This window comes from Hippopotamus amphibius, chromosome 7, assembly GCF_030028045.1.
Source record: "Hippopotamus amphibius kiboko isolate mHipAmp2 chromosome 7, mHipAmp2.hap2, whole genome shotgun sequence".
Lineage (NCBI taxonomy): Eukaryota > Metazoa > Chordata > Mammalia > Artiodactyla > Hippopotamidae > Hippopotamus > Hippopotamus amphibius.
Genome location: NC_080192.1, coordinates 19,934,400 through 19,949,423, shown reverse-complemented (window position 1 = coordinate 19,949,423; position 15,024 = coordinate 19,934,400). Strand labels below are relative to the sequence as shown.

Below are 15,024 nucleotides of genomic sequence, written 5' to 3'. Positions count from 1 at the left end.
AGCACCAACCTCACCCCATGCCCTAGTCACGAAAACCCAAGATGTCTCGACATTGCCAGATGCTTCAGGGGATGGGGGTGGGGCTGCAACATCACTCCCAGTTGAGAACCAATGGCCTAGAACAGACTTGCTCTCCTCTGTCCTCTGCCTCAGTAGATCTGACCCTTCAAAGTGGAGCTCAAACTGCATCAAGAAAGCCTCTCCTGGGGATATCCCACATGCCGCAAAGTAACTAAGCCTGTGCGCCACAACTACTGAGCCCACGTGCCACAACTACTGAAGCCTGCGCACCTAGAACCCGTGCTCCGCAACAAGAGAAGCCACCGCAATGAGAAGCCCATGCACCACAATGAAGAGTAGCCCCCACTCGCCTAGAGAAAGCCTGCACGCAGCAATGAAGACCCAACACAGCCAGTAAATAAACAAATAAATAAATTTATTTTTTAAAAAATCTGTCTTTCTATGCAGGGGATGCACTTCAATCCCTGGTGAGGGAACTAAGATCCCACATGTCTTGGGACAACTAAGCCCTCTCGCTGTAGAGCCCATGTGTCACAACTAGAGAGCTCTCATGCTGCAACTACTGAGCCCACGTGCCACAACTAGAGAGAAGCCCGCACACCACAACAGATCCCACATGCCACAACTAAGACCTGATGCAGCAAAATAATATTAAAAAATAAATAAAAGATGACTTGTCAGTATACATAAAAAGCCTTAAATATTAAAAAAAAAAAAAGCCTCTCCTGACCCAGTCACTACAAGAGGGGTTCTCACTGCTGGTCTCTCCCAATGCTCTCCCCTTTTAGCATTTTTCACAACTGTAATTAAGTAGCATTTAATGTCTGATTGCACAACCAGGATATAAACTCCTTTGCAGGAACCCATGGGCTTTGTTCACTGCTCTATGCTCTATGCCCAGGGGCCTGGAATGGTGCTGCAACAAAAAATTTACTAACTTAATGAATGATTTAAGTGCTCTGCTGGGGCACAGGGATTCCAAGAGAAGAAAGATAACATCTTTGTGTTCAGAACTGCTGAATGCAGAAATAGCAAATAAGTTTCATCTCCTGGGCAAGCTCAGTTAACTGGTACCTGCAGTGATGTTACCCTGTAGAGCTAAATCGGACTCCATGTTAGATGTTTCTTTGACTTTAACCTTTGCTTTTTGTTGCTTTTGTTATTGTAATCATACATGACGGCCTGCCTCAGGAAAGACTGCCCCTCTGCCTGAATGTTGAACTAAAGTGCCTCTGTTCAGCTCACAGGCAGACAATCTGCCCTGCCCACCTGTATGAATGGCTGAAATTAACATATCCCCTCACCAAGGCTTGTCATTCCTGGAGATCTTTTGTAAGACTGAACTTTACTTCCCCACAGCCTCTCTCTTTCTGATTCTGTAAAATAAACTGGCATCCAGACCCCAATAAGATGGCTTTTTTAAAGACATTGGTCTGCCATCTTCACAGTTTGCTGCTTTCCGAATAAAGTCATATTCCTTGCCTCAACACCTCGTCTTCAATTCATTAGCCTGTTGTGAGACAAGCAGAGTGAGCTTGGACTCGGTAACATTGAGAAGCTGTACATCTAGAGGTGTTTCTTCTAAGGCACCAAAATACCAGATACCACATTCCAAAGTGATGTGTAGGACTAAGATGCAAAGTTTCCTGAGGAGCTGGCTGAAAACTCATCCAAATCATGGTAGAAAGGTTCAGAAGAGAGCTTTTGGAAGCTGCTGGCATTCGGTTAATTCTGCTCCACCTCATCTAAAGGAGAGGGGTAGAGATCTCTTTCCCATGCCAGGAAACCTCAAGTCCAGGAAAAGGACTCAACCAGGATCACCAAGGGGCCAACCTCGCGTTCATGCAGTTGGGTGGATGCGACATCCGTCTCACACTTGAGAAACAGGAAGGGCGGCCAGCTATCGGCTCCAGGGACAGGGAGAGGTGGCTGCTGGGCTGGGGTCAGCCCACACTCCCCGCCTTGGAGCTGATGGAGTTCAGGATATGCTACCTCAAAATGTGGCACCTTGGCAAACTGAGTATTTCAAGCAGAAAGAATCTGAGAAACAGCAGAATAAAAAGGACTGTCTGACCCTACCCTGAAGCAGGTCAGAAGACTTTCCATGAGAGGCCCTTATCTCTGAGAAACCCTCATCTCTGAGGCAGACAGAGGAATGCCACAAGGAATAGGAATGAGCAGGCCTCTGTCTCCCCGAGCTTACTCCCTGGAGCTTACACACTTTTCGGTCCCATCACATTTTCACTACTCCACTCTTCATCAAACCTAGCACCACAACACTCGGGTTTAACTGCTTCTTTGGTCTTCATTTCCTCATGACAGCTCCAATGTCATGTAAAACTTACATTAAATAAATGTGTATCCTTTTCTCTTGCTAATCTGTCTTTTGTTACTACCCACCCCTAGCCCAACTGAGAGCAGAGGAAAAAGGTATCTTTCCTCTCTTACAGAACAAAGGATGTAGGTGTGGGCCAGGCACAAGAGAGCACTGCAGAGGGTCACCTCAGACCAGGTCCCTGGTCCCCCAAAGCAGCAGACACTGAGATGAGAGGCTTCCTGAAGAAAGAGGGAGTGAGCATTTCCACACATGGGGTGACAGACGCTGCAAAAAGGTCAGGTTAAGCTTTTCTCTCTTAATTTTCTGCTTAATTTCATTAACAAGATCAACATTATTTAGACCTCAAGAGTAAGTCAAATCAAATGCAACTATCAAATCACCCATTAAAGACATATATTAAAGGGGACTTCCCTGGTGGTGCAGTGGTTAAGCATCCGCCTGCCAATGCAGGGGACATGGGTTCGATCCCTGGTCCAAAAGGATCCCACATGCCACGGAGCAACTAAGCCCGTGCGCTACAACTACTGACCCTGCAGGCCACAACTACTGAAACCTGTGTGGGTGTGTTCTAGGACCCATGCTCCCCAACAAGAGAAGCCTGTACACTGCAACAAAGAGTTGCCCCCACTCACTGCAACTAGAGAAAGCCTGTGCATAGCAACGAAGACCCAACACAGCCATAAATAAATAAACTTTTTTTTTAAAAGATATATATTGAATCGTTACTGAAAGATTTATGAAGGCACATTTGCACTGTTTAACAGAACTCCATGCTAATATGCCCCCCCCCAAAATATAAGTTCCACAGCGTAATTAACAACACGATATTAAAAATGGAAAATGGAAACAACCCACTTTCACATCTTCTGGAACAAGGTAAAGGGCTAACAGCTAACACAGTCACAATGTTAATGTGTCAATGTTAAGGCCAAGGAAAGGAAATAGGTTTTGACTCAAGCCAGTGTCTAGGACATCTGTTGCTCTGGCCCTTTTTTTGATAACAGCCTCCTGATTTCCCTCTGGGGAACCCCTCTCAGTTCACGTGATTCAGTGGAGACAGTTCCACCTATAAGCCTAGCTCCGGGAATGATCCAGGTGGTTAACGAGAGCACAACGGCACTCAACCCCCAGCTAGGCAGGCCGTCCTGCGTCTAGCTGGCACTGATCAGAGAGAAGGTTAATAAACTGGGAGACCAGCTGCTGGATTTGCTGCCAGCAGTCTTGGCTCCCATATGGGGAGAGCTTGTCTGAGAACTAAACCCAAAGAGCTGGAGAACAGGGACAGAGTCCTGATGACATCATTTGAGCACCTTGATCTGATCCTGACAGAAATTTCACCCTATATTTTTCAATTACACAAGTCAAACAACTACCTTTTTTCTTAACCGAGGTCCAAGGTAGGATTCTATCACTTGCAACCAACTACTGCAGGCTAATACCAGCGACAATTTTAAACCACTAATAATTCAAAAGGAAAAGGCTCCTGCCTCCTTGTAAAAGTCTCAACTTCCCCTAGGATGTTCCAACCCATAATGTTCTTCCCTTTCTCTCATTTTCTAAGCCATTATTGTGTACCTACTCAGGCATTCAATTCCTTACTTTCCTATATTGCTACTCATACGTATATCATGGCCTCATCTCAACTAAACAAAGATGGCCAAGGATGAGCTATACATAATTCTTTGAATCTGATAGTACCCTTCACCACACACGGTACAACCAGACCAATCATATCTAAGAAACAAAAAAGTTAAGTACAGATGGTCTGCATCAGAGTAGAAAACTTAACTTTACTGGAAATGAGCTTAAAGGGTTGTTGGTTAAGATCACCCCAATTCATTCATTCATTCATCCATCCATCAACTATTTATTTGGCACCTACTGGGTACCAAGCACTTTTGAGGTGCTAGCAATACAGCAGGGAAAATGACAAGGTCTCTGCTTTGACAGTTAGCTGAGCTGTATATCTCTCCCAAACCTCTCAAGAGAAAGAGGCTCAGTGAGAGAATTCCCTGGTGGTCCAGCGGTTAGGACTCCGTGCTTTCACTGCTGAGGGTGTGGGTTTGATCCTTAGTTGGGGAACTAAGATCCCGCAAGCCCCCCCCCCCCCCCAAAAGGCTCAGTGCAGCCACTGGCATTTTCTCTATAGCATAAACTCCATTCCATTATACTTCATGCTTTCCCATGTGAAACATCCAATAAGTGTATATTCACAAAACATTAAAGCTAAAATGGGGATGTTAGAAATCTAGAAGTTTTAAAATATTTTTAATAATGAAAGTTTTCTCCACCCTCAAAAGAAATCTACACAGAACAGGTAAGAGTGGCTGTCCCCAACCCAGGAGGCAGCTGGGAGTAACACAGTCTGGGAACCCCTGAGGATCACAGTTTATGGTGGAGCTAGAACCAGGCCAGAGGCTGCCTCCCAGCTCTCAGGCCAGGTTCCTTTAGTGTCACCTATTTGTTGCCTTTGCCAAAGAACACACTCAAAATACATCTGCTTAATGAGTGAACTAATCAAATATGAACATAGCTAATCTCTTTCTTGAAACTGGGCCAGTATGAGAAACTGGAGCTGGACCCAGTTTTCAATCTTCTTTTTCACTGAACAATATCTAACTAACCCAAAATGGCGCGAGAAGACAGGTGAGCAACAGAGAGGAGGGAGGCCAGGGAAAACTTACTGCCTAGTAAGGGTAGATTCTATCTGAACTTGTCTGACTTCCTCACTGAAGTTAATTTTTCGATATTTCTTTGTTCCCATACTTAGTACACGTAAGGAAGTAATGTATTTTATACACACACATGCACACAGATAGTCTCACATGTACCCAGCAATGACCTACAATCCTTTATTCAACAGCCTGAAATCCAAAAAGCTCTCAACACTGAAGATCTTTTTTGGCAGCAAAACCTGACCTGAAACTCATCTGGTGGCAAAACTTGACCTAAACTGACTTGAAGTTATTTTTAGTCTTTATTTTCCTCACTGCGTGTGAATACTCACACGGTTCACTGTAAAAGATACTGATGTTTAATTCTAAGGTAATCCAGTAGAATTTTCAGATAAGGGATTGTTGATTTACATATAAAATGTAATAAATAATGATGACCCTGAAATAACAGTTTACTCCAAAAGCACATTTTAAAGTCCACACAATATCAAACTTTTAAAATCAGAAGTTTCTGAGCTAAAAAGGATAATCATTCATTTGTAGATGAGGAAACAGAGGCTCCCAGAGGCCACAAGACTCACCCAAATCGGCTAGTTTACCTGCTACCCTCACCCAAGACGATGCACTTCAGTGGCCACTGGTCCCCACTGGGAGGGCCCTCCCTGTGGGTTTGGATGTGGCTCTGCTTTTGTTTACTCAGAGTTTCCAAGGGCTCTCCAGAAAGTACCTGGCTCAACTTAAGGGGAAAATAAAAATATGTATTTTTAATACTTCCCTCCCTCAATTCCACTTTTCTTCCTCAAAATTTGGATGAGGGCACAAATGGCTTATCAAAAGACAGCAGCAAAAAAAAAAAAAAAAAAAAGATAGCAGCCAATACCACTTATCCTAAGAGAGAGAAGAGAGACAGTGCTGAATTCAGTTAATGATCCTAGTCCTTCCATTCATTACAGTTAGTGAAGTTATTAACAAGTTAGTAATCTTAACTGTGCAACGAGCATATTCTATTTCAAAGGTTTGTTTCAAAATAAGTACTAAGGGCATAAGATAGTCGATGACAACAACAACAGCAGTAGTTCTACCACTTAATGAGAGCCTGTTATGTGCCAGGAACTGTGAGAGGTGCTTTACGTACAAGGCCTATTTAATCCTCACCATCGACCCTGCAAAGACGGTATTCTTGCCTCCTTTTTTAAAGATGAGGAGGCAGAAGTTTAGAGAGGTTAAGTATCCTTTTGAAGATCATAAAAGGGACAGCCCAGACTATTTGAGAAGCCGTAGAGACATGCTTAAGAGTGCAGCTCTGGAGCCCTACACTGTCTTGGTTTAAAGCCCAGCTTTGTCATGAACTAGCTGGATTAATCTGTGCAGATGTCTCAGTTTCATCACCTGTAAAATGGGTATACAGTCGGCCCACCAGTATCCCTGATGCGGAACCGGAGGATACGGTAGGCTGAGTGTAAGGTACTTGATCACCCTCAGATTCTGGTATTGAAGGCAGGGGTAGAGAGTATTAACACTGGTACCCATCTCACAGGGGTGATGTTTTGAGGATTAAATGAGTTAATATATGTAAAACAGTCAAGGGAGTGCCTGGCATCTGGTAAGCCCTACGTATTAGCCATGATCTTGATCATTAATACTGGCACCCTAATCCTGTAGCTCCCCTTTTCAGCTGTGCTGTAGAAATTAACTACAGGCAATATACTAGTGGTACTGAGCCAGCTGTTTTCACTTCCCATGTCACCTGTTAGCATTCTTTGCCTCTCATTTCTTTTGTTTGTTCCAGACTTTAAGATCTGTGGCCATTTCAAGACTACCTCTCTTTTGGCAAATAACCAGGCATGGAATACATAAAAAGAAAAATTCTAACAGATGCCTCTGAATCACCTTCACATTGCAGGGGAGTTAATAAACAGCTAACTTAAAATTACTCAGGGCCAAAAAAAACCTTTTATCAGCAGTAAGACACTTAAGTATGCATAGATACAATCACTATATTAAGGGGCAATACATGAAACAAAGACAGAAAAGCAGGTAGTATAACATTACATACATATTCCACACTTACATGTCTGGGAGACTTTCGCAACCCTTACTTATAAGGCTTATTTTCATCAGCCCCTAGACCAAGAACTATTAAACGTGTAAACCTGGAAATCGTGCCACATAATATATTCACTCATTAGACAAATATTTAGACTGAATACTCTGGCAGTACCTGGCACAGCGCCTGGTCACAGTGGTTGTAGACAGCACCCTCTCTTATGGAGCCCACAATCCAGCCTGGGTACAGACTTCAAGCAAATGTATACTGTGACATTTCTGAAAACATTCTGTCGTCTAAAACCTTTGGTAACTTCCTACCCCCCAAAAAGAAAAAAAAATTAACACAAAGAGACGGACTTCTAACAACCTGAAAATACAACTTTCTTCCAGTTGCTAGGGACACATGGTGTTCTCTAAAATCAAATACATGTACTCTTTCCAGCTCTCACCTAATCATAGTCTCTTGTAATTTATGACATTAGACGGTTAATCATGAAATAGCTATGCAACTTAAGTCAAAGGGCTGTTTCCTTCAAGAAAATGTTTGAAGTCCCTATCCAGAGGGGCACAAAATCTATTAAGCCTGGGTGTTTCCACCTGCCAAACCTGTTGCTCAGACCCTCTGGGGGTTATGGTCTTATCAAATTACTTTATGCACGTTTACTAACAGCAGATCAAGACAAGCTGGGCTTGTGTGATCTGGGATCTAAATTATCAATATTAGCATATCCCATGACGCTGTGCTGACTCCCAAGGGATTGGGTGCTGGCGTCCAAGATGGTTATGGACATCCTGCTCACGTGAAGGGGCCCTAGGCTCAGCTGATCTCGGGATAGAGAAAACTGTTTGGATCAGCCAGGAGAACTCTCACATTAGTGTCTGCACATCTACCTGAACAGCCTCTAAGGGCTAACTCATGATATTCAGCTGTCTCAAATAAGAGTCCAAAACTGAAAGAGGAAAACACACACACACACACACTTTTTCATGTGTAAATCCTTCACATGTGGGGCCGGTGCACTCTTCCCACTGCAAATTCACATGCCAAGAAAACACCCTTCTGGGACAAAGTTTTAGGATCTGGGAAGAAACGGGATTAGGAATATAAAGGGCCTCTGGCAAAGCGGAAAGATGAGAAAGGCGACACGGGAGGAGGGAAGAAGGATTGAGAATCCAGCGGAATTGAGGAACTCTGGGTCCCGGGAGGGGGCTGCGTGCAGAGCAAGGCCTGAGGGAGAAAGTCGAAAACCTTGGGGACCCTGAAGGTGGCACCTGGAGGGAGAAAGGGCCTCGGCAGGAGCGCGGACCCCCCGCCCCCGGAAACCGTCGTGAGGGCGAGGTCTGGAACCCCAGATGCTGAAGCCGCAGCCCGGGCAGGAGCTCTGGGTCTCTGAGCTGGCGGCGTCCCCGGGGAAAGGGCAGGCCCCGGGGCTCGCGCCCGGGGCTGCGGGGAGGACGCGGAGGCAGGAGCGGAGCGCGCCGGGGCTGGGGCGCCGCGGGGTCGTGCGGGTTCAAGGCGCCCCGGGCGGCGAGCGCTCGCGAGCCGCTACTCACCTCTCCGAACTGGAACGCGGAGACGATGGTGACAACGACGCCCACGAAACAGACGTAGAGCCCATACCTGTGGGACAGGCAGGTATAGGTCTGTCTCTGCAAGAGCTTGAGCAGCATCACCCCGGCGCCGCCACGCCGCGCCGCGCCCGAGGAGCCGGAGCCGGAGCCCGAGCCGCCGCCTCAGCGAGCCGCCATTCCGCGGCCCCTACGCGGCCGCCACGCTCAGGTCACAGCCTCCGGCCGCCGCGCATTGCCGCTCCGGGGCCCGACGCCCGCTCGGCTCCACGCCGCGGCCGCCGCTTCCGGGAGCCGGGAGCCCACGCCCTCGGCGCGGCGGAGGCGGTCGCTCGGCCCGCGAGGCGGCCGGCGCCGCCCCGGTCTAGCCCGGCTCGTGACGGCGGCGGCGGCGGCAGCGACGATGGGGCCGGCAGCGCCACCTGGAGGGCGGAGGGGCGGAGGGCAGCCGCGTGCCCTCCCCGACTGCGCGTGCGCGGCGGGCTCCCCTTGCCTGGCTGGGCTCCTGGAAACCCGGTTGCGCGGGCGACGCGACGGGCCTCTCAAGGAGGCTGTGCCACAGATGGTGCTGTTCTGGCACCCATATTTTTGTGCATAAAACCCTTCCTGCATTTACAATAATTGGGAAATCGTGGTTTTTCACAGCGCTAAGAGGAGATGCTGTCATGGGCCTCCTTTCCCCTCTGGCTGTCTAACCATATTGTTTGAAAGAGGAAGTATTGGGACTATATGTGCCAAAACCGAAACTCATTTATTCATTTATTAATTAAATATGTATTTAGGGACTTCCCTGGTGGTGCAGTGGTTAAGAATCCACCTGCCAATGCAGGGGACACGGGTTCAAGCCCTGGTCCAGGAAGATCCCACATGCAAAGAGCAACTAAGCCCCTGCACCACAGCTGCTGAGCCTGCTCTCTAGAGCCAGAGAGCCACAACTGCTGAGCCTGAGTGCCACAACTACTGAAGCCCACACCCTAGAGCTTGTGCTCTGCAACAAGAGAAGCCACTGCACTAAGCCTGTGCACCACAAGGAAGAGTAGACCCTCGCTGCAACCAGAGAAAGATCTTGTGCAGCAATGAAGACCCAATTCAGCCAATAAATAAATAAATAAATATGTATTTAGTGTCTGGTGCCTGGCATGGTGCTTGGCGTCGGGTATTCAGAAGTGAACTAAATCTAGCCATTGTTGCCAGAGACTCTAGCTGGGGAGATAAACACAGAAACCACTAAATACTAAAAAAAAAGCTATGATAGAAGTCAAGCAATGTACTGGACAGGAACCCATGCAAAGTGGATCAGTTATTTCTACTTTGGCACCAGGTGATTTCTAGGAGGGCCTTCAGGTAGATCAGGGGGTTTGGACAGTACCACATAATGGAGTAAAACCAGAGGACTTAACTCTCAAGGGGTTTGCAATGACAATATTTTATTTCAACATTTTATTAACATTCCTGGTCTCTCTTACCACTCCTCATCCCAGGAGAAGAGAGAGGTACTTGACTGGTGGGGTTGCAAGGAATTGAGCTTGTCTGCCAGAGACAAGAGTTCTGATCCACTATCTGCCAGCCTCAGGAGCACCTGTGCCCCAGCCTGGGGGCTGGGCCTAGAAAGTCTGTCTCATTCAGGAAGGAAATACTGGCTGCCCACTTGTCCGAAGAGGTGAACAACATTCTGCAGTTAACCTTGTCAGCACTAAAGCTGACTTGTCCGTCTCCATCTCTCTGCACCTTATACCACATTCTCAGGGGTTTTGAAACTCAGGAGACGAGAGTTCTTTAAGTATTGGGACCTAAAACACCATCCATCTCTGAGTCACCTTTTGCTCAGTCTTGATGAAAAATGAACAACCTGGGACTTCCCTGGTGGCAGTGGTTAAGAATCTGCCTGCCAACAGCCTAAGAGGCCTCTGGGACAGTGTTAAATGCACCAACATTCACATCATAGGGGTCCCAGAAGGAGGAGAGAGAGAGAAAGGACCCGAGAAAATATTGGAAGAGATTATAGTTGAAAACTTCCCTAACATGGGAAAGGAAACAGCTACCCAAGTCCAGGAAGCGCAGAGAGTCCCAGGCAAGATAAACCCAAGGAGAAACATGCCAAGACATATAGTAGTCAAATTGACAAAAATTAAAGACAGAAAAGTTATTAAAAGCAACAAGGGAAAAACAACAAATAACATACAAGGGAACCCCCATAAGGGTAACAGCTGATTTCTCAGCAGAAACTGCAAGCCAGAAGGGAGTGGCATGATATATTTAAAGTGATGAAAGAGAAGAACCTACAACCAAGAGTACTCTACCCAGCAAGGATCTCATTCAGATTCAACGGAGAAATCAAAAGCTTTACAGACAAGCAAACAGCTAAGAGAATTCAACACCACCAAACCAGCCCTACAACAAATGCTAAAGGAACTTCTCTAAGCGGGAAACATAAGAGAAGAAAAGGACCTACAAAAACAACAACAAAACAATTAAGAAAATGGTACTAGGAACATACATATCGATAATGACCTTGAATGTAAATGGACTAAATGCACCAACCAGAAGACACAGACTGGCTGAATGGATACAAAAACAAGACCCATATATATGCTGTCTCCAAGAGACCTACTTCAGACCTAGGGACACATACAGATGGAAAGTGAGGGGATGGAAAAAGATATTCCATGCAAATGAAAATCAAAAGAAAGCTGGAGTAGCGATACTCATATCAGATAAAATAGACTTTAAAATAAAAAATATTACAAGAGACAAGAAAGGACATTACATAAAGATCAAGGGATCCATCCAAGAAGAGGAGATAACAATTATAAATATATATGCACCCAATATAGGAGCACCTCAATACATAAGGCAAATGCTAACAACTATGAAAGAGGAAATGCAAGGCAGAAATAGAGACACAGATGTAGAGAACAAACATATGGACACCAAGCAGGGAAAGCAGGGAGGGTTGGGGGGGGGGGGGATGAATTGGGAGCTTGGGATACCAAATTGTGCACTCTAAATATATGCTGTTTATTGTCTGTTTACTGTATCTCAATAAAAGTTCTTAAAAAAAAAAAAAAAAAGAATCCGCCTGCCAATGCAGGGGACACAGATTCGATCCCTGGTCCAGGAAGATCCCATGTGCCACAGAGCAACTAAGCCCATAAGCCACAACTACTGAGCCCACATGCTACAACTACTGAAGTCTGGGCGCCTAGAGCCCGTGCTCCACAACAAGAGAAGCCACTGCAATGAGAAGCCTGTGCACCTCAACGAAGAGTAGCCCCCACTCTCCGCAACTACAGAAAGCCCTTGCACAGCAACAGAGACCCAACACAGCCAATAAATAAATAAACAAATAAATAAATAAAGGCAATTAAAAAAAAAATGAACGACCAAAGTAAACAATCCTACACAAAGAAGAGCCTCTTGCCCTGGGCCTGCAAAACATAAATGTTGAATGCAGAGATGGTATGTTTGGAAGGCCTTACCTTGAGCTTGATAAGAAAATGGAACCTAAACAAAGAGCTTTAACTAGCTGATTAAGCAAAGTTGAAATAACTCCTGATATGTCTATATTTAGCTGAGTTCTTGCTTTACTCAAGGTAAAAAGATAAAACGTTCACATCATGAAATGTTTTCACTTTTTAGCTTTAGGCTTGAAAAACTTGCTTGTTGTCAGAAGACATACTTTAATGTTGCCCCCTGCCTCCTTTCAGGATATACAGTGTGTGTTCATAAAACACAGGTCTGTTGTAAGTGACCTTCTGTTTACTGTTTTTCATAAATGTTCCAAAACTATAAGCTTCCCTCTAAGTACTCATTTTATTGCATCGCATGAATGTTGGCATGGAATGCATGTGCACACTGGGAGCTGGGGCTCCACTGCAGGTGCCCCGCCTGGGGCACACAGTGTCCACATCAGGGGAACCGAGGCGACATGGTGCCAGACCTAAGCTAAGGTGGTAGCCTGGGCTCTCTGGGTGTACACTAACCCACCATGCAGTACCTGAAAGAAAAAGCGAAAACCACCCACTGGAATCAGGAAGCGCCCCCTTCCTCTTGCAGTATTCCTCCAGCGCCCTCTACTGGCAAAGTTTAGCATCGTAATCACTACGATGGAGAAATGCTTGAGTCGAAGTCCAAGTCCATTATCACAGAGCCCCATTCTGGGCCGGTGAATTGGGAGCTGAGAGGCCACAACTGATCACTGGCACATCTCTGAAACTAGGTTTCCAGGTGTAATTTAGATTCTCCTAATCAGATGAATTCACAGAAGATTTTAATCTGGGAGTGACATGGGGTGAGAAGTTAAGCAAAGGGTACCTATTTTTTGCTAGTGAGTCCGTGCAGGTGTGATGTTCTGAAACCAGCACTGCTGCAAGTGGCTTTCTGCCTCTGTAGCAGATGTCTTGGTCTGCTCTTTCCTGACTGTGGCAGAGTCCACAGCTCCTTTGGAGCTCAGTTCAGCTGAGGTTTGGGGAGCATTTCCTACAAATTCAACCTAAAATCTCTTTGTTCATCCCTCCTAATGGTTCATGAATGAACAAACTGAATCCTTTTCTGTTTAAATCAATGAGTAGATCCGTTAGTCTACAAATAATCTGGCCAAAACAAAGTAAAAGAATGTACTTTATAAGATATTGACACTTGGGAATTCATAGAGGCTTCCTTTGTTGTCTAGTACATGGTCAATTGTTGTGAAAGTTTCAGGTTTGCTCAAAAAGAATATATATTCTCTCTCTCTCTATCCCTCCTCCCCCCTCTTTTCCTGGCTCCTATACGTCCCTGTTTAAGTTCTCACCAGCCATCCGTTTAACGACAAATTCCAACAATTTCCCAGGATCAATATCAAGCCCATTATGATATATTTGGCAAAATCTATCTATCTCCAAAAACTAACTCCTACCCTTCTACTTGAAAGCTGTATCAATTTCCCGAACCTCATGCCTTTGGAACTTGCTGATCTCCCATGATTTTTTTTTAAATTGGTTTTTCATTTTCTGCTCCTTAGAGCCAAAGTAATGAGCACTTTTTTTTTTTTTAGCAAGTTGTAATTTTTTTTTAATCTATTTATTTATTGGCTGTGTTGGGTCTTCGTTGCTGCACACTGGCTTTCTCTAGCTGCGGTCAGCGGGGGCCACTCTTTGTTGTGGTATGCAGGCTCCTCACTGCCGTGGCTTCTCCTGTTTTGGAGCTTGGGCTCTAGGCTCCTGGGCTTCAGTAATTGTGGCACATGGGCTCAATAGTTGTGGCTTACAGGCTTAGTTGCTCCACTGCATGTGGGATCTTCCTGGACCAGGGCTTGAAGCCATGTCCCCTGAATTGACAGGCAGATTCTTAACCACTGCGCCACCTAAGAAGTCCCCTCTTATGTATTTGATTATCCATAAACACTGATTATCTAACTCATTGCAGTAAGTGCATAATTAATAGGAAGACTTTTGTATCTTGCACAGTCTACATTAAAAGACTGTCAGAGGTGCTCCAATTATTTTGCTACAATGCTTTGGCAATGTTCTAAACTTATTATAATTACTGTAACTGATCTTAAGGAAACAGTATAAATCCAAGTGCTGCCAACTATATAGTTAAAGGCACCAAATTCCAGAGTTAGTTTATCTAAAGTGCAAATGTTGGACTTTCCTGGTGGCACAGTGGATAAGAATCTGTCTGCTGGGGCTTCCTAGGTGGTGCAGTGGTTAAGAATCCACCTACCAATGCAGAGGTCACGGGTTCGATCCCTGCTCCAGGAAGATCCCACATGCTGCGGAGCAGCTAAGCCCGTGTGCCACAAAAAATAAAAAAAAAAAAAAAAAAAAAAAAAGAATCTGTCTGCCAATGCAGGGGACACAGGTTCCTTCCCTGGTGTGGGAAGATCCCACATGCGGTGGAGCAACTAAGCTCATACACCACAGCTACTGAGCCTGTGCTCTAGAGCCTGTGAGCTGCAACAACAGAAGCACGTGTGTTCCAGGCCCAGTGTGCCACAACTACTGAACCCTTGTGCTGCAGCTACTGAAGTCCAAATGCCTAGAGCCTCTGCTCTGCAAAAAGAGAAGCCAGTGCAATGAGAAGCCTGTGCACTGCAGTGAAGAGTAGTCCCTGCTCGCCGCCACAACTAGAGAAAGCCTGCGCACAGCAATGAATACCCAACTAAGCAAAAATATATATATGTATATATTATTTAAAAAATAAAATAAAAAAGTGCAAATGTCATAATGCCTTCTACTTATGCCTGTTACATTTCAGGCCAAAAGTGTCAGGAAATGACCATGGTAAGAATCCCTGGAGGGTACCAAGGGAAAGGGTTGATAATGATTAGCGTTATATGTGAATAGAGGGAAGCTCGTGAAAAAGAAAATCCATTTTCTTTTGTCTTTT

At 45.5% G+C, this 15,024-nt stretch overlaps 1 protein-coding gene across 5 annotated transcripts in view; it reads right to left on the bottom strand.

Annotated features, from left to right (window-relative positions):
- The window catches only part of GNPTAB (N-acetylglucosamine-1-phosphate transferase subunits alpha and beta), an 82,085-nt gene extending 73,095 nt beyond the window's left edge, over positions 1-8,990 (bottom strand). The window contains exon 1 of one of the 5 annotated variants that reach the window (XM_057742438.1): positions 8,638-8,990. In XM_057742438.1, coding sequence (XP_057598421.1) covers positions 8,638-8,754 — 117 coding nt within the window. In that variant the 5' untranslated portion in view covers positions 8,755-8,990. Of the gene's footprint in view, positions 1-7,255; positions 7,344-8,637 lie in introns of those variants that run through there. The other 4 variants (XM_057742436.1, XM_057742439.1, XM_057742441.1 and 1 more) reach the window with 4 other exon arrangements.
- Between the last annotated feature and the right edge of the window lie 6,034 nt (positions 8,991-15,024).